The sequence below is a fragment of the Spermophilus citellus genome, assembly GCF_964194105.1.
Source record: "Spermophilus citellus genome assembly, chromosome: 5".
Taxonomy (NCBI): domain Eukaryota; kingdom Metazoa; phylum Chordata; class Mammalia; order Rodentia; family Sciuridae; genus Spermophilus; species Spermophilus citellus.
The window spans coordinates 175,014,844-175,039,169 of record NC_138186.1 but is presented as its reverse complement, the minus strand read 5'-3'; the positions used below and the strand labels follow the sequence as shown (position 1 = coordinate 175,039,169).

The window sequence follows — 24,326 nt, the reverse complement described above, 5'->3', positions numbered from 1 at the left end:
ACGACAAATCTACGTACTCACTAATAACTTGTAAAAAATAATAATTTACCTCCTAATCTGGTAGACTCTAAACTACTAAAACTCCTCTAGAAAAACTTTAAGCATTATTGTTTATTTTAATAACTTAAACTTTAAAGATTTTCCAATAAAATACCTTACAAAGAAACATGTCCAAAAGCAAACTAAAATGCAATTATTTGTTTATTATTATAATCTATAAAAATAACTGATCACATTAGGATTGCCCTGTTTTCAAAGTAATAAAATAAAGGCAGCAATAAATTCCTCTGAATGAATTCCCAGTGTACAACTCTAGTTTCTATGGAGGCAGGAGCGCTTTTATGACTTCAGCTAAGTAGATTCCTATGCATTTCACCATCAACCTCTTAAAGGAGGTAGCAACTCTGTAGGGAAATGAATCTAACAATACCTGCACTTACACTTGCAAGGCAAGAGTTATAAGGTCCTGCCCAACGAGCTGAGTTAGCTCATGCTTAACACCCTTCGTCCATATGAGCACCCCTAGAAGATGAAGGAGCACAAGTTAGGGAGGGGAAGGTGGGATGGACAAGAGGGTAAATCTCAAGGCAGCAGAGTATGACAAACGGCAAGTTGTATAGGGAATGAAATATACAACTTGGGGTTCTTCTTTGTAAAAAACAAAATACAAATTATAAACACAGGACAGCAGAGTTCCCAGGGCCTTGGAAGCAACCCACGCAATTGAGGGACATGAAAGACTGAACTTCATTAGTTTCAAGTAAATCTGCCTCATAAATGATACCCAGATTCCAATTCAGGAATAGGGTAGAATCTTGGATTGCTATAAAACTACAAGGGACCTCAGATGTCACCTACTGTATTCCTCTCCGTGGGCCAAAGGTTTGAAAGACTAGGTGGTGAGAGATTTTAAAAACTGGTAGGCAAGGAGGCCTAGAAGAGCAGCGAATGACCTGACACCGCTGTGCTGGTGGCGCTTCTTCCCCAGAGCTCAACCGGCAAAAAAGCACAGCTATAGCTTCTAAACTATAGGGGAACCCAATGGCGATGGCGGGAGATGGGGGAAAGGATGAGAATATAAAAAATCAGAGAATGCATGAAGGCCGCGAGCGAGGCAAAGGGACCAAAAGCAAGTCCCAGGACCGGACGGTCAGAGATCATGCACAGAGTTGGCGTCAAAAGGAAAGGCTCAGCACCCCGCGGCAGACTGGCCCCCACCTCGCCCTCCGCTTCCCCCTCCCCCCGGCCTCCGGGCGGTGCACGCCCTGCACCCGCGCGAGCCTCCGCCACCGCCCCCGACCATCCCGGCCGCCGCAGAGGGCCCCTCGTCCGCACCTCCGCCATCCCTCCGGACCCTCGCCACCACCCCGGCGGCCCACAGGCCACTGTCAGGTCCCTAGGCTCGCCCTACCTAGAGACGCGAAGAACGGCCGCCAACACACCCACCCCACCCTCCGCCCCGCCGCCTCTGCTTCACTTCCGTTTCCGCCCAAGTGCTTCCGCCCGGCCGTGGGGGCGGGGCGGGGCCTGGACGGCCCGGACGAAATGCGGGGTGCGTGGTGCGCAGGCGCAGGGGCAGGCCGCCGCGTGAGAGGCGCCTGTGTATGAGCGGGGGCGGGCGCGAGGTGTGTGGAACGGCGCCTTTGGCGCGGAGGGGGAAGGACGCCTCGGCCTGTTGCCCCGGCAACCATACAACTTCCGGCCTTACTTCCTCAGGCGATTAGCGGACTTCGCCATTTTTCCTCTTCTGCCCTGCAGATAGAGCGTCCTGCGGGATGGAGTGCCAGCTTGGCGGTGGCAGTTTGTTCTTCGTAGGCCTAGGTCTCATTGCGAGTGTCCGGAAGCCAACGTCCACGTCCCGCAGCTCGGATCCTGCGACGGCAGCGAGCCCTGGCCCGCCGCTGCACCGTGCTGATCCGGGCGAGGACTCCACGCTGGCGCTTTGGAGGACGGCGCGGCCGCTGTGCCTGGTCACTGCGTCGGGTAGAGGGTGGGGGCCGCGCTCCCCCGGAACGACCCCTAGTTTCTATTCCACTCTTTCCTCTACAATCAGGAGAACGTTTGGGCATCTACATGTATGACAGGACCTTGGAAACAATGTAATTCATTTTTTAACTTATTGACACATTCCAATAATGATAGGCCAAAGAGGATGTATATCCGACTTCCTGGACGCATACTGTGTCCTAGTAAGTCGGCTCTAAACCCTGGGGAGCTAATGAGGCTTCTGCCAGGGGAATAAGATGTTTAGGTATCGTTCTGGGATACACATTTTATGATTTCCTTCAGAATCTCTGGCAAAGCACCTGATAGAGAACTCAAAATATAATGCCAAATTGAGGTGACACCACAGAAGCACTGAAAGATTTGTGAAGGAATCTTTCCAGCCAAGAGGCTGAGGCTTCATACTAATTTTTTTTCTTCCAAGTAAAATCAACAAACAGTGCGTAGCACCCATTGCAGACCGAGGATGGTGGCATTCCATCACAAAAGCAGGTGAAACAGCATCCAGTCTTAAGGAGTACAGATTGTGGTAGGAGACACAAACTGATGGGTGAAATGTTAGAAAACAGGTGAGACATATAGCAAGGGCCATCATGTTATGTTGAAATCTAATTTCCACAGTGATGGCATTTGGAGGTGAGGCTTTGGGAGATGATTGGGTCATGAGGGTGTAGCCTTGGAGAATAAGAGTAGTGCTCTCTCACCTTCTTTCTTCCAGGTGAGGACACAAGGAGAAGACAATCTGCAATCCAGATGGGGGCCCTCAGAGAACCAGCCATTCTAGTTTCAGTCACCAGTCCCAGGACTGTGAGAAACCTGTTATTTCTAAACCACCCCCTCTACAGTACTTTGCATTAGCAGCCTCAGTGGACCAGGAGGGAATGAGAAACACCACAAGGAGATGGTAAAAGAATAAGTGGGTTAGGAATGACCTAAGGCAGAAGGTGCAAACCTAGGAGAGAAGGGTAAAAACCAAGTGCTATGGCCCAGCAACCAGGACAACCATCCTCCCAAGAAACAGGAGGCTCATTCAGCAGTGGCAGGGTGTCAGGGATGACCAGAAGGCAAGGCCCACTATATTATAATTCTCAGGTACCACAGAGTAGAACATTGCCTTACTCCTGAATGTACATAAATAACAAGGATCAACAATCACTGAAGGAAGAGAAAAACCTAAAAGTAATAAAAAAAATAATGCAAGGGGAAAAATGTTATAAAATGCTTTATAGTTGGCAGTCTCTGAAGATAATATTACAAATGAAAGAGAAGTCCATCTAGAGAACAAGAAAGACCTCCCCAAAATTAAAGAAGCAGTGAATTAATAGAAGACAGATTCAACAACACTCTTAGATGATGGAGAAAGAGCACAAGAAGATTAGAAGATAAATTCAAGGGGTCTGATATGAAAAATAGGAATTACATGAAAGGAGAATAGAGAAAATTATGAGAAGGAAATGAAGAAATGACGCAAGAAAACTTTCCAGATCTTGAAGACGTTTTCTCATGGAAAGGAACCACCAAGGACCCAGCACAAAACTTACTTCGAAAGGATCCACTCCAAGGCATATCATTACAAAATTTCAAAACATCAGAGAAAATTTATTAAAGCTTCTGGAAGGGGAAATAAAAAAGCTCACATTTAAGGCATACAAAATTACAATGGCATGGAAATTCTTTATAGAATCCCACTATAGTGCATACCTCTAATCCCAGCTATTTAGGAGGATGAGGCATGAGATCTCAAGTTCCAGACCAGCCTGGGCAACTTAGAAAGACCCTGTCTCAAAAAACAAAAAGGTCTGGGGATGTAGTTCAGTGATAAAAGACCCCTGGGTTCAATCCCCAGTACCAAATAAAGAAAAATCCCAGAAAGCCAAACTATGCTAGACCATTAACTTTAAGATTCCGAAGAAAATAATCCATTAAAATCTTAAATTCTCAGCAGAATAAAGATACTTTAAAGTATGCAAGTTCAAAAACGTTGTCTATCAAATACCATAACTCAGAAAGCTGGTGGAGGATATTCTAAGTCAAGAAGAAGAGTATTGAGGGCGTATAAAACAGAAGAGAAGGGGAAACCCAGGACAAAAGCTTGGAGAGTGTAGGCCTCCAGAAGAAACATCTGCAGCAAAGAGTGAAGCTGTGAAGCACCTCAAGTGCTTGAGGTTTAAACAAGATCTTCAGAGTTTGGTGATGATCAGTAGAAGCCACAGAAGAAAGCTGATGAGCAAAAAGCTAGGCAAAAACTGAAACCAGCAAAAGTGGAGATGTAACTGCAGCCTGTGCCTCAGCTGTGCATGATCATCACGTGATAAAGTAGATACTGAATGGTGCATTAATGGACAAAGTACGGCCACGGCCATTTTTAAGAAAGAGGGTGACCCTAACTCTGTGTAGTCTTGGGTTTTCCTTCAGGAAGTGAGGGTGCTAGAGCTAGGATCCAGAGTCCACACATTGGAAATAAAGGCCTTATAAGAAAGATCTTTTCAAAATCAGAGTAAATTCCAAGTAAGTAGCTAAGAGATAAATGTGGTGGAAGGAATTGGGAATGGGAATGTGTAGTGTGGGCAAAGACTATTTTTGTCACAAATTAAGCAGCACTATTTGAATTTTTAGATGAGTATACTTGTTAAAGGAAAATTTTAAGTTTTTAACAAGTACAAATGGCACAATTAATCTGTCTACATTCTAAATTGTGATTATTAGAGTATACTACAGTGAAGGAGAGGAAAAGTCAAACACTACCCCAAGGTCTCTTTCCTGGGAGACTAGAAGAAAAGTTGTACATAGAAATCAATGTGTGTGGGGGGGACTAAACCCCTCTTCCTTCGTCTCTTGCTTCACATCATAGACATGCTTTCTTTTTTTTTATTATTGGTTGTTCAAAACATTACAAAGCTCTTGACGTATCATATTTCATACATTTGATTCAAGTGGGTTATGAACTCCCATTTTTACCCCGTATACAGATTGCAGAATCACATCGGTTACACATCCACGTTTTTACATATCGCCATACTAGTGACTGTTGTATTCTGCTATCTTTCCTATCCTCTACTATCCCCCCTCCCCTCCCCTCCCATCTTCTCTCTCTACCCCATCTACTGTAATTCATTTCTCTCTCTTGATTTTTTTTCCCTTTTCCCCTCACATCCTCTTGTATGTAATTTTGTATAACAATGAGGGTCTCCTTCCATTTCCATGGAATTTCCCTTCTCTCTCCCTTTCCCTCCCACCCCTCGTCCCTGTTTAATGTTAATCTTTTTCTCATGCTCTCCCTCCCTGCTCTGTTTTTAGTTGCTCTCCTTATATCAAAGAAGACATTTGGCATTTATTTGTTTTTTAGGGATTGGCTAGCTTCACTTAGCATAATCTGCTCAAATGCCATCCATTTCCCTGCGAATTCCATGATTTTGTCATTTTTTAGTGCTGAGTAATACTCCATTGTGTATAAATGCCACATTTTTTAATCCATTCATCTATTGAAGGGCATCTAAGTTGGTTCCACAGTCTAGCTATTGTGAATTGTGCTGCTATGAACATAGATGTAGCAGTATCCCTATAGTACGCTCTTTTAAGGATAGACATGCTTTCTATGCCTTAGTATATACACCCAATCTGCTAGTTAGGGAGAGAATCTAAAAATAGGGAATCGAAGGTTTATATAAATAAAAGAAAAAATAGGAAAGAAAGAGGAAGAAAAAAAGCCAGGACTGATTGGGGACTAAGGGAGGGTAAAAAGTTGAAGAAAAAGATGAGAGAAATGCGGGAAAATGAAATGGTAGGGTAACAAGTTGATCCTCTCAGTATACCTATTTATTAGTGATAGTTTCATTTAGATGCGGAACTGAATTTCTTTGAATGCAACAACCACATATGCCCAATATTTATTTGGCTAACAGTTCATCTAAATGGGAAAGAAGAAATGCCACAACTGAAAGTATGTTTGGTGCACATTGCATGTTACTGGAGTATTTCATTGCTGATAAGAGTGGCATCTAGGAGGAAAATGGCCATTGCTCTGTGTAAGACCTCAGAACCTTGGCAGATTTCCCAGACAGCAGAGGGAGGGGCTTGACCCTGGTGGAGCCACTCAGTCACCCACACTTAGACCCCTTCCTTCTGATCTCATGAAATATTTTCCTTGTGAGAATCAGGGTTTTCTGTTACTTGAAGCCAAAAGTATCTTACCTGTTTCAGTTTCCACCCAAGAAAGAGCAATTCCTATAGGAGTTGTCCATAACTTTAAACAACTAGGAAATTGGATAGAAGTGTGGAATTCCTGTTTTCAGATGATAGAAAATAGGAAGTAAAGGATGGTGATTCCTGACCAGAAGAAAGCACAAGTGAGTCTAATGGCTGCCCTAATTTCTGCCTAGAGCAACAGAGAAAATTAACAAAAAAGGAAGGTCTGTTCTTTGACAACACACACACACACACACACACACACAAATGGCTGCACTGATCATGATATTGAGAAAGTGCAGGACCTATTCCTTCAGATGTCACCACAGTAGAGTAGGATATCTGAATAACTTCAGATGAAAACAGAATTCCTAGAACCATGCAAATCACCAGACCTGAATAAAGAAGGAGTAGAAAAGCTGAGCAATCCCTGTATTGATTAAAGAAATTGAATTTGTAAGTAAAAAACTTCCCACAAAGAGAATCTCAGTTATTGATGCCCCCTTGGTGAATCCCTCGTCCTTTTAAGGAAGATTCTTAATCTTGCACAAACCCTTTCAAAGAAATGGAAAGGCAGAAGAGCCATCTCCAAGACATTTTATCATTTGTATTGTGGCAGACCACAGGTCCGATCTCACATTGGTCTCAAGCCCTGTGTGATCAGTAAGGTAAAACCAAAGAGGAGCCAAAGGAGCCCCTCTTCCTGCCATGTCTGACCATACCCCTTGCTCTGAGTCATTTGTGGCTTCCCATCTGCCTGGACATGGCTGTTACCTCCAGTGGCCCTGACTTCATGTGGCTCTGAGAAGTAAGGGAGGACCTGACCTGCTGGCCGTTGATGGGGTGGTTCCTACCAACACACCCTGAGCCTGGAACCACCTCAGACAGTTCACCAGCAGGAACAGCCCCAACCACCACATCACAGTGTGTGACTATTCCTGACAGACTCGCAAGTGTTCCTGCTGCCTAGCAGTGGTTCAGTGCCTCCTGAAAGCACATGCAGCCCTGTGTCATTAGAATGGCTGATGAGCATGCCCAGGCCCATGTTCCTAAAAAGAAGAGAGAACATATTACACTTTGAAAACAAATGTGGAGGGTGACCCAGTGCTGCCCCTGGTTTCCTGGTGGAAGCAGTGGAGGGAGGGGTAGGAGTTTAAGACAGCAGGAAGGAAGCTGCAGTGTAAGGAATGCAAGGTTAGCAAGTATGTTTTACATTCTGAGATTAAAGAAATGTGTTGACTTGAGGTGAAAAAAGGTGCCTGAATGTGTCCCCTGCTTTTCCTCTCCAGTACTCAAGATGTTTATTGGGGTCCCTTTCTCCCAGCCCATTTACTGGAGCAGGGCTTTGCAAAGCTGGTCTCCTAGCAGCCAATGCAGAAGGTCCATTCATATGACAATGGATGGAAAGGAAAGAAAGAGCTTGGTTTGTTTAAACTGCCTCTGTCTTCATTCACAGCCTGATGTCCATGTACATTGTGACGTCCACAATGGCACTAAAGGACTCATTGTGGCTGAAAACAAATCAAAATAGAATAAGGGATGCTAAGATAAAAGAGTCCTGCAACAAAATTGCTAAAAAAAATCTAAGTCTTACATCTGAGATTTATGTTACCTTTTGGCTGTGTGGCCTATTGACCAGTGTTTATAATAACCACGAGAGTTTAATAAACAAAAAGATAAATGGGAACTTTATATACATTTTTAAAGGAACTCACACAGAAAGGGTGAGTATGCTGGGTTGCTTTGGAAGCTGTTCAATAATTATTGTTCTTTGTTTGCACAACATTTGGGGAGCCACACTCCACACTTGGTGTTTATTTTCCTTCTGATAAACACGCCCTGGCTATGCCCATGTGGCAGGCAGCACCCCATACAGTGCCCCCACCCACTACTCACCCCCTCCTGGCCTGATCCAGCCTTGGATGTTGCAGTGAACCAGCCCAATTCAGGCAACAGGTGGAAAGTTGAATAACTTCACACGTTTTTCGGTAGAGGGGGTGGGCGGGAGGCGAGGCTTTGGGGAGCCGATTTAAGGATTAGATCAGATGTTATTGCTAGTGAAAAATTAAACAGCCCGTGCTCCGGGGAGTACAGATTAATATATTTAGTGACTCTCTGCACACAAAGGCCGCTCATTGTAGCCACGTTTGAATGCCTGTGAATAGGACGGAACATATGCAGCCTGTCACCGCAGGTGCCCACATCTGTTCTTCCCCGGGCAGATGCTCACAGAAAAGGGGAGGTGGGGGAGGCCAGGGAAGGACAGCGCACTGGAAAGCGTCCACGGTCGCCTTGTCAGGGCTCTTCCATAGTGGCCTTGGGTGATAGCAGGCCTAGTGAGGACACTCCTGGGGAGGCCGGGAGGAAACTGAAACGCATGTGTGGGACCATCCCTGCCTGGGGAGTGACCCAGAGGAATCCCAGGGGCCCTGTTAGGCCCTTTGGCGCACGCCACCGTTCGGGATTTTTAGGTCCTCTGTGAGCCTGTGCTTTAACCACCACCCCATACCCTGGCCCCTGAGAGAAGGGTACGGCGTGAGAGATTGACGGGACTCCCTGGGAATGGGGACGACAGGTGCCCACGACCTCCCCAGGGTAGGGGCACATACCGGGGGAGCGTAGGGCTTCGCTCCTACGACCCTCTCAACGCCTTTTCCTTTCTTGGCGTCGTCTTTTTACATAGTCACAGGCTTGCCATTTCCAGGTGTGAGGCCTCGACCCCTGATGGAGTAGTGAAAGGGGCTGCCACGCGTCCCACAGATGCCCAGGCCGAGGCTGACCATGCTGGCCAGGGCGAGAAGCCCATCTGCGGGGGCGTCCGCAGCACTCGTGGAGTCTGCCCCTCGGGGGCGCAAGGTTTGCGCGGAGAGCTCACCCAGGGCGCCAGCCTGTCGGCGCTTGCCACCCCGACGTCTCACAGCCGGCCCTACCCGGCTGCATCAGCGCGGTAGGGCGAGGGCCGGGGAGCGGCCTGGTACAACGGTCCTGACTTGGGCTTTAGGCGCTCGGAGGCCCAGTCCCTCGCGCGTGCGCAACCCCCTTCGGTGGCCAGGGATGACCAAGGCTTGAGCCCCAGCTTCCGCACTGGCGCCCTCCCAGCACCCGCCCGGCGCCTCCGCCTCCTTCAGGAAGCCCTCGGGGCGTCGGCTCCCGGTCGCGAGGCTCCGGGTTCGGCACGTACCAAACCGAAAGCAGCCTCTCCCGGGCCACAGGAGCCACCCGACGCCCCCACCCCCATCCCGTTCGGCTCGGCACGCTCGGTGACAGAGTTCGCTGGGGCAGTGCAGCCTCGCGCGGGAGGCTGCGCGCAGCTGCCGCGGTAATCTGATCCCAGGACAAAGGCGCGCCCGCCGGTGCCGCGGCCGCAGGTAAACACGCGCTTTGTCATGGAGATGAGCGCAGGACAGCCCGGAGCAGATGACCCGCGGTTCCGAGGAAGGAGCGGCGGGCGGGGCCTGGAGGGGCAGCGAGCCGGGGCGATCTGTCATCTGCGCCTGGGCCGCCAGCTGAGCCACGCGACTCGCCCTTTCTCATGCAGATCAGCACATGCCTTTGCAACTTCCGCGGACCTGCAGCCCCCACTCGCGGTCCACGCATGCAGAGTGAGAATCTCCGGCGCACACTGTGCTCAGTCTACGGACCTGTACGAAAACCAAACCACCCAGTGGATTGGGCATTCCTTCTTTTTCACAATACAGCCGCCTCTCCCATTAAAAAATAAAAATAAAAAAGTCGTGACATGCCGTGACCCCACCGCACATTGGAAGTTGGCGGTTGATCCACTCTGGAGGCCGCCACCGAACCCCTCCAAACGCGGCCACTCGAGGCCAGTCTCACCTGCACCTGAGGATCAGCGCGAGCAAAGTCTCCAGTCTAAATAGACCCGGAGCCCAGTTGGGCTGGGATGAGTGGATGCCCAGGTTAGAAGGCGAGGGCCAGACAGAACTGCAGTCAGGTGTAAACATAGGTTATACATACAGGTGGGTGTGGCAGTTAAAGGAGACGCTAGAAGTGTGTCCAAAGACACCTACGGATGAGGAGTTGGGCACTACCAGAGCGGCTATGTGCGGGAGAGGTTTGCCACCAGGCCCTCTGGCTACCAGTGTCTCAAGCATGCAGCGGGAGTCCTCCGCTATTTTAACTGCTTTAGATTCCACAACTGTGGCTGAGAGAGAATGGGCAGAAGGGGTGTCGGTGAGATGTGACACTAATGCTAATTAATAAACAGGCTTTCCTCCTCCTCCCCTCCTCCTCCTCCTCCTCCTCCTTTTCTTCCTCTTCCTCTTCTTTCTTCTTCTTCAGGCAAGATGGAATGTTTGATCAACACCAGATTTGCTGCCTGGAAGGTTTTTTTTTTTTTTTTTTTTTTTTTTAATCTTGTTGTTTTGAACAAGGACCCTGATTCTTCTTGGGAATAAGAGAACCTCTCTGTTGGGTATACAGCATTCACTTGGTCTGAGAAAACACAAACCCCACTCAAGTCTCCAGACTTGTTTACACAGAACACTGTACCTGCACTAGGTGGAATGTGAAGCTTGTTTGGGATGTTCCTTGCAATCTGCCCAGACCCTGGGCACATACTTTGGGAGTTAAGCCTTTCTTGGGTGAAGGGGACTGGAATTGGGTGATCACAGTTTTAGGTCACACACTGCTGAGGATGGACATACCTAATTGGATAAAATGATGAACAGGAACTTTTATTCCCCAGTGAAGAAAATAATCTCTATGGAACAGAGAACTGAGGTGTGTTGTGACCATGGTTCTGACTGGCACCCAATCCAGCCTCTCCTCCACACTGGAGTTATTCAGACCACAGGACCCCCACCAGGCAGCAGAGTCCCCGCCCCACCGCCCTGTGTCTGATGTAAGCCCTAATGAGCCTCACTTTGTACAGTAAATTTGCTGAGACATCAAAAAGTATTTAAAAGGAAGTTTTCTGCATTCTCCTAACGAGCAAGGTGAGGATTTATGGTGGATGGGGGGGGGGGGGGAATCTGGTGGCAAGGGCTGACACTGTGGCAAGTCTATTTAACACACTCGAACTTAAACTCCCTCCTGCATTTGGGGGGTTCAGAGTACTTGGTTGTGGGAGTACAGAGACATGCAGCTAGGGAGTGAAAAAACGCCATTTGGTTTGGAGCAGATGGCTGGCTAGGGGGCTGATGGCGTCTAAAGGCGTGTCATCCCCCTCCAGCTCGAATCCCTAAGGGCTCCCCTTGTCTTCCCAATCAATGAAAATTAAAGTGCAAAGAAAGGATGAATAGTTGGACCTCGAGTCTCTCCTTTGTTCACCCCAGCTACTGGTGCGCAGGAGTTAAACTACAACAGGCTCCTATAGAAACGCTGAAGTTAAACAGTCTCCCTGTTAGCTCAGCCTTTAAAAGAGAGGGGAAGAGGAACCAATTTGGGTTGCAGGACAGAAAAAAAGGTAGAGAAGAAAAGGGGGTGAAGGAGGAAGAAAAAGAGTAAGAGGAGGAAAAAGAAGAGGAAAGGAGAAAGAAAAGTGAGAAGAAGAGCAGGAGGAGGAGGGAGGAGAAGAAAAGGGCTTTCTGCTTGATTTCCTCAATACAGAATCGCGTGGCATAAATTAAGTTGGGAAAGAATGAACGCTTTGGGCAGGATTCTGATGGATTTTACGATGCCTTTCAGTTCCGCTTTGCCGCTGTAATCGAGAAATCTGTGCCATGTCAATTTAACAAATACTTGATACTAAGGGGGGTTTGTTAAAGATTTGGGGCAAGTCTTTTCTCTCTCAAGGTTTAAGCCCTTGCGCGTGGAACTTTTTATTTCCAGTTTTCTAAACAGGCATTCAAATGAGACTGTTTTCCATTTCCATTTTCTAATTAAAAGGTTCCTGATATTTCATTTCTTCCTGAGATCTGTGCTCAGTCTTCCAAGCATCCAGGATTCTGCATTCTGATCTCGAATTCCTTTCTTGGTTTGCATCTCCCCTGCTCTGGGAATGCTCTCACCTACCTACCCCCTCACCCCCCAGCATAGGGAACAGCTTCTGAGCCCCAGGGAGCAGAGATCTCAGAAAGCAGCTTTCTGAGGAAACATCAACCTAGTCAGAAAGGGATGCTGACACTAGGTGGCAAGATTAAATTAGTATTCAAGCTGGCCCAGTCTTGTGATGATGTAGCAAGTCCCTACAGAGTTTGCAGAGGACGGGGACACTGGGTTTGCCTCTGTCCTGGGGATGGCCATATCTTTTGAAGCTTCCATTTGTTCTACATCACACAGTAGGAGATTCTTAGTGGGGCCCAAGCCTGCCTTTCTCACCTCAGCCTTAAATACCCTGTGCACATGGTGTTTGGTTAACTCTGGTTTTCTATGAGGCAGAGTTGGAAAGTATAAAGTGAAATCTCTGTTTATCCTGAAATTTTACAGGTACTTGGGAAACAAGGTAGCCAGGACAGGCTGGGTGACTTGAAATGAATGATTCCAGCTGCCTGACAGCCAGAGGAACAAACTGTTCAGTCCTGTTGCCAGTGACTTTGCTGGGTTTTGGAGGACTCCCTTTCTGTATTTTTGTGATGCATACGTGGCCCTGGACGACAGTGAAACTGCCAGGACAGTGCAGGTCCTCACCATGGGGCTGTGACACCTACAACAGGAGACTGCCAGGCCCACCCTGGTGGTTGCCAGACAATCAGAGGGACAGTCACTCCAGCACTTCTCTAAGAAGGAGCAGTCAGGGAGAAAGAGTGGCAACGTGCCTGCCAAGCACAAAACCAGAAGAGTCTCCAAAGAAGTCTTCTATGCCTCCACTTACTCCTGCTTGGCTCCTGTAAGTAGGAGAGTAGTTTAGGTGATTCATTGTGATACGTGTGTTCTCGGCCCTCCCAATAAACTCATTTCCCTCAAAAAAAAAAAAAAAAAAAAAAAAAGGAAAGAAAAGAAAAAGAAAACAAAAGTTCTAGTGTCTGATGGACGTGTAAAAACCTAATAAGGTGACGGTTGTGTAAAGGTTGTGGGCTGGGGGGCCGGGCTGGAGGGGCCTTTGGAACATGTGCCGGACATTGTTGCAGAGGCCGCGGCGCGCGCGGAGGGGAGCTCTTTCTCTCGTATTGTGCAGGGAGCAGGTGCTGTCTGCATTACCATACAGCTGAGCGCACAAAGAGCCACTGATTCAGCTTCGCACAATAACAGACTGCCTTAATGACAGCCACGCGAACGACACACACCAAACTCACTTTTACCAAGCGGAGGGAGGCTAAGGGGGGAATACCCAGGAAAGAGGGGCCCAAGATCCAGGGAAGGTGGTGGCGCCTGAAAATCGACCGGGGGAGGATGTGTGTGCACTGGGGAGAGGGTAGTTTCAGGCTTCGGGTTCTCCTGGCTCCAGGGACGCGTGGCCGGGATAGGGACCCTCATCCCAGTTGTAGCGGACGATGCCCGGACTCCAGGGGGCGGGGACGCCCGGGTCTCCGGGGGCGCCCCGGCCGTGCGCGCCGGATCTACGTTTCCCGAGGCGCAGTATCCATCTCCGCCGGGAGGTGTATCGGTGTCTGACCTCCCAAACTTCCCGAAACTGACGCCGCGCTCCCGCCACCCTTGGCCCCCAGCTCCGCCCGACCCTTTCCTACAGTGCCCCCTCCCCTGCCCCCGCCCCGCCCCGCCCTGAAGACTCCTCCTTTAGAAGCGCCAGCCGCGAAGGAAGGGCGGCCGGCCGAGAACGCTGGACTCCAGCCTCATTCCACGCGCCCTCGGAGCCCCCTTGGCGCAGCGGGCCGAAGAGGCCGGGCGGCGGGCGCCGCGGCGCGGAGCGTTCCTGAGGCCGTGGCCGGCGCGCTAGGAGGGCGGTTGGCGGCGGGCGGCCAGCGCGAGCCGCCCCCAAGGGCCGCCGAGGGTCTGAGCGTCTGCGGCCTGGAGGGTGCGGAGGGGGACGGGGCGGCGGCTCTAGCTCCGGGAGCAGAGGGGATTCTTGCCGCTAACATTTTGCAGGAATGTAAATGAGTGCGTTTTGTGCAGTGAGGGAGGAAGGCGGAGGGGGCGGGGGCAGGGAAGGACGGGGTGGGGGCGGGGAGGGTGGGGGCGGGGAGGAGGGTTGCACATTTTACAGCTCACTGACCATTTGGCGATCCATTGAGAGGAGGGTTTGGAAAAGTGGCTCCTTTGTGACAGCTCTCGCCAGATTGGGGGGCCGTTCATTTGCATCTCATTAGCCATGCGGGCGGCCGGCGGAATATAAGGGCGGCAGGCGCCGGCCAGAGCCAGATCCTCGGCGCGCACCCGCGGAGAACCGGCCCAGCCGAGGGCAGGTCGCCTGGAGAGGACTGGCAGCCGCAAGGAGCCTCCCACATCCCGGGCCTTGGTTTCTGCGCGCGTTTACTTGGATGGCATTGGCTGGATTCTTCGGGAAGACGCGAGTCTTTGCGGTGGCGCAGGAGATTCGGGTCCACAGCACTACCGTAGCGACCGCCGCCGCCGAGTGACACCCGGCCGCGAACGCAGGGCGCGCGCCGCGCACCCGCCCGCCACCGCTGACCGTCTGCTCCGCGCGCCCTGCGGGGCCCCGGATTATCGCCTCGCTCGTGGGATTTCCAGACCGCCGCTTTCTAATCGGCCTCCGAAGGAAGCCTCTGTAGCTCTCTTGGGAATTAAGCTGAATATCTGGACGTTTCCCTTCTCTCTCTCTCCTTCCTTCCCTCCCTCCCTCTCTCGCTCTTTCCATCTCTCTTCTTTCTTTCCTGCGAAGAGGATTAAGACAAAACCAGGAAGCAGGCGACCCTCACCTACTCGTGGATTGGAAGAGAGGAGGAAAAGGAAAGTTGCGGCTCCCGTCTCGACAGGGAGCCCTTTCCCTCGCCCGTCGGAGAGCTGCGGGCAGCCATCGAGGGCGGATCTACAGAACCGCAGCCTCTGAAAGAGCAGGGAACACCGCTGAAGCCAGGCGTCTTGGTCGTCCCAACTGAAGCAAAGCGGGGCTGCTTTCCTGCCCGCACTCCCGGGGCACAGTGGCCCTCCTGGCAATCCCCGCCCTTTGGAGAAGAGGAGAGTAGGAGGGCGACGGCGTCCAGAGGGACCATGGGCCGTCGAAGTGCGCTGGCCCTAGCTGTAGTGTCCGCCCTGCTGTGTCAGGTAGGCAGTCGGGCGGGGCTGCAGCGTGGTGGAGGGCGGGGAGTCGATGAGCGGCATCTGGCCGCTGAAAGTGAGCCCCGTGAGCGAGCGAGGCACCTCGCTGACGCTCCGGATAGGGCGCTAGGCGCGCTGGCCCCTGCGCCCAGACCGCCACCGCCGGCCGCGTCCTCAAGCCCTCCCCCTCGCAGGTCTGGAGCTCGGGCGTCTTTGAGCTGAAGCTGCAGGAGTTCGTCAACAAGAAGGGGTTGCTGGGGAATCGCAATTGCTGCCGCGGGGGCGCTGGCCCGCCATGCGCTTGCAGGACCTTCTTCCGCGTGTGCCTCAAGCACTACCAAGCCAGCGTGTCCCCCGAGCCGCCCTGCACCTACGGCAGCGCAGTCACACCGGTGTTGGGCGTTGATTCCTTCAGCTTGCCCGAAGGCGAGGACGCCGGAGCCGACGCTGCTTTCAGTAATCCCATCCGCTTCCCCTTTGGCTTCACCTGGCCGGTGAGTGCCGCACCTGCGCGCGCGGGGCTGGATGATGGAGGGAGGAGCGGGCGGACGAAGGCTCCACGACAGGCAGGTGGCCTCGCTTGAGGCCTAGACTCCTCCCTTCAATGGCGCGGCCAAGATGAAGGGTGTCACCCTGCTGGGCCAGCAGGGGACACCGAGGACCACAACCGTTTTAAGGACCCGGACATTTTGCATGATCTATCTCGCCAATGGAAGGAACCTCTTAACAGTGGGAAAGTTCTGGTGCCCCTGGCCCAGGCCCGCTAGATGTCATTACCCACTCATTGACAGCCCCCACCCTCCAGGTCCCCTCCCCGGAAGACAAATGACAGCTGCCCTCTGGCCTGGTCCACCACCCCACCCCACCTGCTCACACACTCTTTTTTTAAACATAATATCCTGTACTAACAGGCTGAAAAAATGCCTCAGGAAATCACTGTTTAAAAAGTTTTCCTTAAGGAAAGTGAGAGTAGGCAGAGATGTGGAGACCTGAGCACCCCACACACAAGTGGGCCATCAGGCCTTTTTCCTGACCTGCTTTGTCTGGAATGACTTTGATTAGGCGGAAAAACCCCAGAAATCTGGTTTATTTTATATCCCTCTCCTTTCTCCCAGGGCACCTTCTCTCTGATCATTGAAGCCCTGCACACAGACTCTCCTGATGACCTAGCAACAGGTAAGACCGAAACCCAGATCCCAAAGCTACAGATGCTTCCCCTGCTCGATATGTGTTTGACATCACTTACCTCCCGAGTCTGATGATTTTCCTACTGCAGGTGCCCCAGAGTGCAGGGTGGAGGGGCCTTGGTCTTCCCACTGAGCACCTCTGCCCCCTCCCCTTGGTCTCAAGCTTCTGGGTTCTTGGTCAGAACTGACAAAAACATCTCTCCCCCACCTCCCAGAAAACCCAGAAAGGCTCATCAGCCGCCTGGCCACACAGAGGCACCTGACGGTGGGCGAGGAGTGGTCTCAGGACCTGCATAGCAGTGGCCGCACAGATCTCAAGTACTCCTACCGCTTCGTTTGCGATGAGCACTACTATGGGGAGGGCTGCTCTGTGTTTTGCCGCCCGCGGGATGATGCCTTCGGCCACTTCACCTGTGGGGAGAGAGGGGAGAAGGTGTGCAACCCCGGCTGGAAGGGCCAGTACTGCACAGAACGTGAGTCCTCCAGGAGGCCATTTCTACTTTTAGAGACTGTTCATGAGCCTCCAGAGTTCTGGATTTAGAGGGGACTTTAGAGATATTCTGGGGGGAAACTGAGGCCCATGGGGCAGAATTGCCTTGCTAAAGTGATACAACCAGTCAGGGTCAACTCAGGCAGTTTCACATTCAAGACAGTGTTAACCTCCCACAGGAAGCTGCTTTTCTTCTGAGGGAGGAGCTGGAGACAGGGCCAGGGGTCAGGAAGCAAAGCTGTGCTCCTCCAGGGTGTGTGCACTGGAGAGGGAGGGGAGGAAGGAAGGGAGGAACAGAGAGCCAGTTTGTTGGGCAGGCTTTCCACCAAGCCCTCCTTGCTACGACAGTGCCTCGTTGGGAAGTGCCCTTTCCTCCCTGGAGTTGGAGTGCTTGACCCGTGTACAGAGCAAGCCATCTGCAAGGTCCCCTACAACTTGCACCATTCTTGCTATCCAGAGGGGTCTTTACTCCTGTGATCTGTGGACAGTGTGGGAGTGTGGGTTGAGGTTGGCCTGCCAGGCTTCATAAGTGAGAGGTGTCTGTGCCCTGTCTTGTCTGAGTGCTGCCACCCTGTTTGCAAAGAATATGTAGGTACTGATGTCCAAGGTGCCCTGGCAGGCAGGGGGCCAGGGCCACAGTGGGGGACCCCTTGGCTCTGGATCATCAGGACTTCAGTGGGCTTCTCTTCAGCTTTGAGGCCACTTCTGGGGCTCACCACCCCAGCCCATTGGCATATGAGCTGCCCAGATCTCCAACCTTTTGAACTTTCATTCTCCTGCCCTAAAGCAAGTAGACTTTGAACTCTGAGGCCCAGAGCCTCTCGGGAGTGGAAGGGAGAGTGCAGTTTCTCAGCTTTGATTTGTGCCTAAAGTAGGGGGTGTTCAATGGGTGCCTAAATGTCCTTATTGCTGAGTTTCCCATCTCATGAAGTGTTCCTGAACTCCTTTTAAGCCCCGCCTTGGCCTGAGCTGAATCTGTTTTCTTAAGAACTGGCAGAGCTGCTCATTAATGAGTTTCATAACTGGGGAACCGAGCCAGCTCAAAGCCTCAGCCCACCCTGCCTCGGGTGCCTCTGGCCTTCTGGACTGCCTTCCACCCTAGCTTCCTCTCTCTTCCTCAGTGATTCTGGGGGAGTCAGAAACCTAAACTTTTTTCTTCTTATTCAAACACTGGAGTCTCCTCACCACCTCACGCGTGCCATAGATTAGATCTCCCTGGGGATAGGCAGCAGGGACTTTGCCTGCTCCCATTGGTAGAGGGGTGTGTGTGTGTGTGTGTGTGTGTGTGTGTGTGTGTATGTATGTGCACAGTACCCATGTGCACATGCTAGGACTGTGGGGGGGGCACGGGTGGGGGGCGGCATTGTTGCACTGGGGCAGCTGCCGGGAGGGCAGAGACAATGGAGCAGCTGTTCTGCCCTGGCACCCTGCACACCAGCTGTCCACTCTTATCTGCACACACACTTTCTGGGATATTAAGAGGTGGAGCTTTGTGCATAGAATTGGGAAGTGGGGGAGGAGGAGGGGGAAGACTTCTGACCCTCTCTTAGAAGAAAAGGGGATAGGGTGGGGGTGGGGGCTTCCGAGACCTTTTGTCCTCCAGCCACTGTGTTAAAAAGAATGCTCATCCCAGGGCTAAGTAAAGTCCAAAGCAGCCAGCCAGGATGGGCCAATGCTCCACGGCCTGGGATCCACTCAGCTGGGATCCACTCAGCTGGGACCCGCAGATAGGGCCCTGGCTGTTCTGCCCCAACCTGCAGTGATGCCCTGGAGGCCCTGTTGGGGGGTTCAGCCTGTGCTTTTATCTGCCTGCAGCAATCTGCCTGCCAGGGTGTGATGAGCAGCATGGATTTTGTGACAAGCCAGGGGAATGCAAGTAAGTTTGCAGAAGTCGTTTCTCACTTTTTCTTATTATGCTTTATACATGGAGTATAAAGCATCCTCAGGTGGTTTCTTGAAGAATTGGTAAGATGAGTTGAGTGGCGCGGGGTGGGGGGGTTAATTGGAGTTTTTATCTAATAAAGTTTTGGGAATGTTTAAGGGAAGAGGTTTGCCATTCATCTAAGTTTCTAATCATTATGACAATGTACAGGTAGCAGTTTAAAATAAGTTAGTACAAAAGACCATCCATCCTCAAACCTTGCTGCATGTTAGAATCACCTAGGGCCTTTAAGAGGCCAGTGCAGGGTACCCTGTGCCTGTCTTCAGAATTCTGAGGCAGAACCAGCTCAGGATGTCAAGCTGCCACAGTGACCTAGTTGAGAACCAGGGATTTGTTGGTGCCAAAAATGATTTCTAATGCAGGTTGTTATGGATCCAGGAATGGCTAGTATCCCTCTGACTGTATTATGCTTCTTTTCTAAGGTGCAGAGTGGGCTGGCAGGGCCGGTACTGTGACCAGTGCATCCGATACCCAGGCTGCCTCCATGGCACCTGCCAGCAGCCCTGGCAGTGTAACTGCCAGGAAGGCTGGGGGGGCCTTTTCTGCAACCAGGGTAAGCCCCCTCTCCCAAGGCTGCCTGGTCCCCTCCAGAGCAGCCCTGGACTTGCTTGGATCTTTGGCCCCTGGAAAAATAACGTCTTCCTGCTTTTGACGCTGGGCTTCCTCTCCCTGCCTTTTCCTGTCTCTCGTCTGGCAGACCTGAACTACTGCACACACCACAAGCCCTGCAAGAACGGGGCCACCTGCACCAACACAGGCCAGGGGAGTTACACATGCTCCTGTCGACCTGGGTACATGGGTGCCACTTGTGAGCTGGAGATGGATGAGTGCGACCCCAGCCCCTGCAAGAACGGAGGGAGCTGCATGGTGAGTGGACACCATGGTGTCCTACCTGTAGCTGGGAGCCCCAGTTTGAAACAGAGTGTGAGTTTTTTGGAGCGCCTTTGGAAAGCCCTCTTTGACTCCTTCGTGCAGGACCTCGAGAATGGCTACTCCTGCACCTGCCCTCCCGGCTTCTACGGCAGAATCTGTGAGCTGAGTGCCATGACCTGTGCAGATGGGCCCTGCTTCAACGGGGGGCGCTGCTCAGACAATCCTGAAGGGGGCTACACCTGCCGCTGCCCTGGGGGTTACTCTGGCTTCAACTGCGAGAAGAAGATGGATCACTGCAGCTCTTCACCCTGCTCTAATGGTGAGGGACTACAGTGGCTCAGACTGTCCAATGCAGCACTTAGGGAACTCCTGTGGGCCTCATTTCAAATGGCCACACCACCTTGTGAGCTGCCTTGAGCTCCTTGAGCCTGAACTTATCCAGACACCCTCAGCAGGAGCTTGCTCTTGGGTCTGTCCTCTGGGGAAAACCTGGGCTGTAAGACAGTGCTTACCCAGGATCAGCCCTGCTCAGGGGCAGGGGACTGTCCCCAGAGCAGCAGATCATGTTGCCAGGAGCACAGCAGTGTTGCTTTTGGAAGGGAGCCCAGTCCCCTGGCTCAGCAGGGGCAGTGGTCTGGGGCCTCACTGTGTGAGGAGGGCTGTTCTGTAGACCCAGAGCCTCTGGCTATGAGTGAGGGCAGGATACCTGAGGCAGATTCGGAGACTAAACTAGGGCCCCACGGTTGCCTCTCCCTCCACCCTTCCTTTCTGTCCTCCTCTCTTCTTTCCTCCCTCCTTCCTTCTCCCTCCCTCCATTCCTCTTCTCTCCTTTCCTCCCTTCTTCAGTCCTTCCTCTTTTCTCCCTCCTCCCCACCCTTCCCTCCTTCCTCCTCCCTGCTTTCTCTTCTTTCTGCATTCTTCCTCCTTCCCTGCTTCCCTTCTTTCTCCTTCCTCTTCCTCCTCCCTCTCCCCCTCCTCCTCTCTGTCCCCCCTCCCTCCCTACTTCAGTCTTGCACTAACAGTGTAGCTGTAGGCAGCCATGGTGCCCCCTAAGCCTAGTTTCCCCATTAGTAACCTGGTTCCAGTGTGTCCTTTGTGGGCACAGTGGCGAAGGTTAGTGTAGTAGCCAGGAACTTCTAGCATGTTGGACTTCCCCTAGATTCCCTCCCACAGGCCCAGTTTCTCTGCCGTCTTTCCGTGAGCCTTGTTCTTGTGGACACAGGCGAGATGCTCCCTGTGTTCCAGGTGCCAAGTGTGTGGACCTCGGGGATGCCTATCTGTGCCGCTGCCATGCAGGCTTTTCCGGGAGGCACTGTGAGGACAACGTGGACGACTGTGCCTCCTCCCCGTGTGCGCATGGGGGCACCTGCCGGGATGGGGTGAATGACTACTCCTGCACCTGTCCCCCTGGCTACACGGGCAGGAACTGCAGCGCCCCTGTGAGCAGGTGCGAGCACATGCCGTGCCACAACGGGGCCACCTGCCACGAGAGGGGCCCGCGCTACATGTGCGAGTGCGCCCAGGGCTATGGGGGTCCCAACTGCCAGTTCCTGCTCCCTGAGCCACCCGGCCCCATAGTGAAGTACGAGGGTGGGCCCTTCCCCTGGGTGGCTGTGTGTGCCGGAGTAGTCCTGGTCCTCATGCTGCTGCTGGGCTGCGCTGCTGTGGTGGTCTGTGTCCGGCTGAGGCTGCAGAAACAGCGACCGCCAGCTGACCCCTGCCGGGGGGAGACGGAAACCATGAATAACCTGGCCAGCTGCCAGCGCGAGAAGGACGTCTCGGTCAGCGTCATTGGGGCCACGCAGATTAAGAACACCAACAAGAAGGCCGACTTCCAGGGGGATGGCGCGGACAAGAATGGTTTCAAGGCCCGGTACCCTGCGGTGGACTATAACCTCGTGCAGGACCTCAAGGGCGAAGAAGCTGCAGGCAGGGATGCGCACAGCAAGCGAGATGCCAAGTGCCAGCCTCAGGGCTCCACAGGGGAGAAGGGCACAGTGGCCACACTCAGGGGGTGCGTGCTGCTGCCGGTGGAGGGTGGAGAGCGGGTGGCCGGTCCTGGCCTGTCCCCTCCCATTGTCACTGCTCTGCGGTTTCCCTTTCAGGGGAGAAGCACCTGAGAGGAAAAGGCCAGAGTCCCTCCACTCCACCTCGAAGGACACCAAGTACCAGTCGGTGTACGTCATATCAGACGAGAAGGACGAGTGCGTCATAGCAACTGAGGTGAGTGTGCGCGTGCGCCTGGGGCTGGCGGGTGGGGCCTGCGCGCCTCCACCTGCTGCTCATGCTCTGCCCGGCCCTAGGTGTAAGCTGGAAAATGCGGCAAGGTTCCCGTTCCTCTAAAATAGACACAATTCCAAGGATATATGCCCCCACGAATGCTGCTGAAAGAGAGAGGAGCCCACGGCTGCTGCAGAGGCGAGGCCCGCGCACCGGCTCCGGCTCGGCTCTTGCACTGCCCGCTGGGACCCTTCCGTTGCACTATGGACAGTTGCTTTTAAAGAGAATATATTTAAGCTAGCGGACTCAGTCCCTGCTGAGAAGCATGCACTGCCACGTATAGGTCTGGGGTTCTTATGAGCCGGTCTGTTCCTGACTAGAAACACAAACTGCCTTTACTGTACTTTTTGATACTGAAATGTGTTTTTTCTAGATGGAAAAATGTGTGTTATTTTTTTGGATTTGTAAAAATATTTTTCACAATATCTGTAAAGCTTGAGTATTTTGTGATGTTTGTTTTTTATAATTTAAATTTTGGTAAATATGTACAGAGGCACTTCGGGTCTATGTGACTATATTTTTTGTATATAAATGTATTTATGAAATATTGTGCAAATGTTATTTGAGTTTGTTTTTTTACTGTTTTGTTAATGAAGAAATTCCTTTTTAAAATATTTTTCCAAAATAAATACTACGAATGACAATGTGCAGGTGTGGGTCCCTGCTTTTGCCTTGTCTGGGGCATCCTCCTCCCATGCTCACTGCACAAAGCCCCAGAAGTAGACCCCTGGGTCTCTTGTAGAGTCCTTGCCTGGCTCTGGGTCCCTGGAGAGCCTGTTTTCTGCCTCTACCTGGGGCTCCTGCAGCCCTGGCCCAGGGCAGCTGCCCATGCTTCTCGATGCCATGTTTGGTCAGTACTTAGGAATTTCTGAGGCTCAGCTATTTCCTCTGAATCTTATTTTTTAAAAGATGAATAAGACCTTGTTTAAGGTCTGGCAGCCATGAAGCACTTTTATATTGCAGAACAGGGCTTTTTGCCTTAGAATAATAGTCATGTGTGACTTTAGTTGCCTCCAAAAGGTGGTTGCTTTCTATGGAAATGCTGTCAGAGTGCAATAGATAATAATAGCAATAAACCCACTCTTTACTGAGTAGCTCCTGTGTACAGGTCCCTGTCAACCCAGTGACTGGTCTTGCCTGCAGTGTCACTGGACCAGGTCACAGGTGGGGTGTTCAAGCTCCGAGGAGAGTTCTTGGCTGGGTTGTGTCAACCAGAGTAGGCAGTCTAGCCGGACTCGCACTGAACCATCAAGCTTCTTCTTGCCCACAAGTTCCTGAAGACTTCACAGATGTCAGATCTGGTGTGACTTTGAGTCTGAGAGTGTGGTATGGATTGTGACTCAAGACAACCAGTCCACACTGGGAAAGTGGCTCATTTCTGTTGCCCTAAGGATGCAGGCATCAGGATGGCACCATCCCAACCTTATCAGCAGAATGGAAGAGGCCAGCCAGCCCATGTCTCCTCTTCTGTATGAAACAACCCTATCAGGGCCCAGGAGAGTTGATGCCAACAAAACATCAGAGAGGGACCAAGCCCAGCACAGAGCCCAAAGTGCCCATGCTGCTTCTGTTTCCAAGATGGACCCCAGCACCGTCCCGACCCTGTGACCAGCTCAGCTGTTGTTCAGGAGGAGTGCTCAGTGATGAGGGCCTCTGATGATTGACTTTGCCCTCCCAAGAAGTAGGGGCAGGACCTAGGACCCCACTTTTGCTCTCTCCCCTGGCTCACTTCTGGGGAGGGCAGGGTGACCTCACTACCCCGGAGCCACTGACAGTCCCACTGTCCCCTGGGGAAGTAGTCAGACTGGGGCATGAGTCCAAGGCTCACCTGTGTCAGGAGGACCCACCATGCTGTGTCTCCGAAAGTTCACACTGTGAAGGTTACTCTCACTTTCCTCTTCCTGGGCTTGTCCTGCCATCCGGGAAGCCGGACAGAGCACCTTCTCTTTTCCTCAGTGTTTCACTCAGAGCTCAGTGGGGAACACATGGGGCCCTGGTAGAAACAGCCACAAGGAAACACAGACATGTGTGGGCCCGTGGTGACTCGCTGGGCCGGCAACGCCCAGCCATGGCTTGCCTCTGGCTACCTCTTTAAGGCAGGCATCTCCTCAGGCATGCAGGAGGAATGAGGAAGGAGGAGCCACCGGCACACCTAGGTGGTGAGGTGGCAGGAGGTGAAAAGAATAGGTCCTCTCCACGCGAGTGAGCTTCAGCCCAAGAGCCTGCCGAACTGAGACAGGTGGGCATCCGACCCCACTCCCACCAGTGAGATGAAGGCTGCGGTGGC

At 52.0% G+C, this 24,326-nt stretch overlaps 2 protein-coding genes across 12 annotated transcripts in view; one reads left to right on the top strand and one right to left on the bottom strand.

Annotated features, from left to right (window-relative positions):
• The window catches only part of FAM120B (family with sequence similarity 120 member B), a 64,269-nt gene extending 49,879 nt beyond the window's left edge, over window positions 1-14,390 (bottom strand). For 8 of the 10 annotated variants that reach the window (XM_081296285.1, XM_081296291.1, XM_081296293.1 and 5 more), the window contains exon 1: window positions 14,264-14,390. In XM_081296285.1, coding sequence (XP_081152411.1) covers window positions 14,264-14,278 — 15 coding nt within the window. In that variant the 5' untranslated portion in view covers window positions 14,279-14,390. Of the gene's footprint in view, window positions 1-1,335; window positions 1,380-1,411; window positions 1,461-14,263 lie in introns of those variants that run through there. The other 2 variants (XM_081296290.1, XM_081296289.1) reach the window with 2 other exon arrangements.
• Window positions 14,391-15,141: 751 nt separating this feature from the next.
• On the top strand, window positions 15,142-22,674 carry DLL1 (delta like canonical Notch ligand 1). Of its 2 annotated transcripts, none has more exons than XM_081296298.1 (11): window positions 15,142-15,273; window positions 15,462-15,761; window positions 16,383-16,443; window positions 16,670-16,927; window positions 18,760-18,820; window positions 19,309-19,439; window positions 19,584-19,753; window positions 19,862-20,078; window positions 21,005-21,206; window positions 21,865-21,982; window positions 22,063-22,674. In XM_081296298.1, exons 1-11 carry the CDS (start codon window positions 15,220-15,222, stop codon window positions 22,066-22,068), a joined length of 1,578 nt encoding a protein of 525 aa, XP_081152424.1. In that variant the 5' UTR covers window positions 15,142-15,219; the 3' UTR covers window positions 22,069-22,674. The 2 variants fall into 2 exon arrangements, with proteins under 2 accessions (XP_081152424.1, XP_081152423.1); XM_081296297.1 differs by having other exon boundaries at window positions 21,005-21,773; window positions 22,063-22,671.
• Window positions 22,675-24,326: the final 1,652 nt, after the last annotated feature.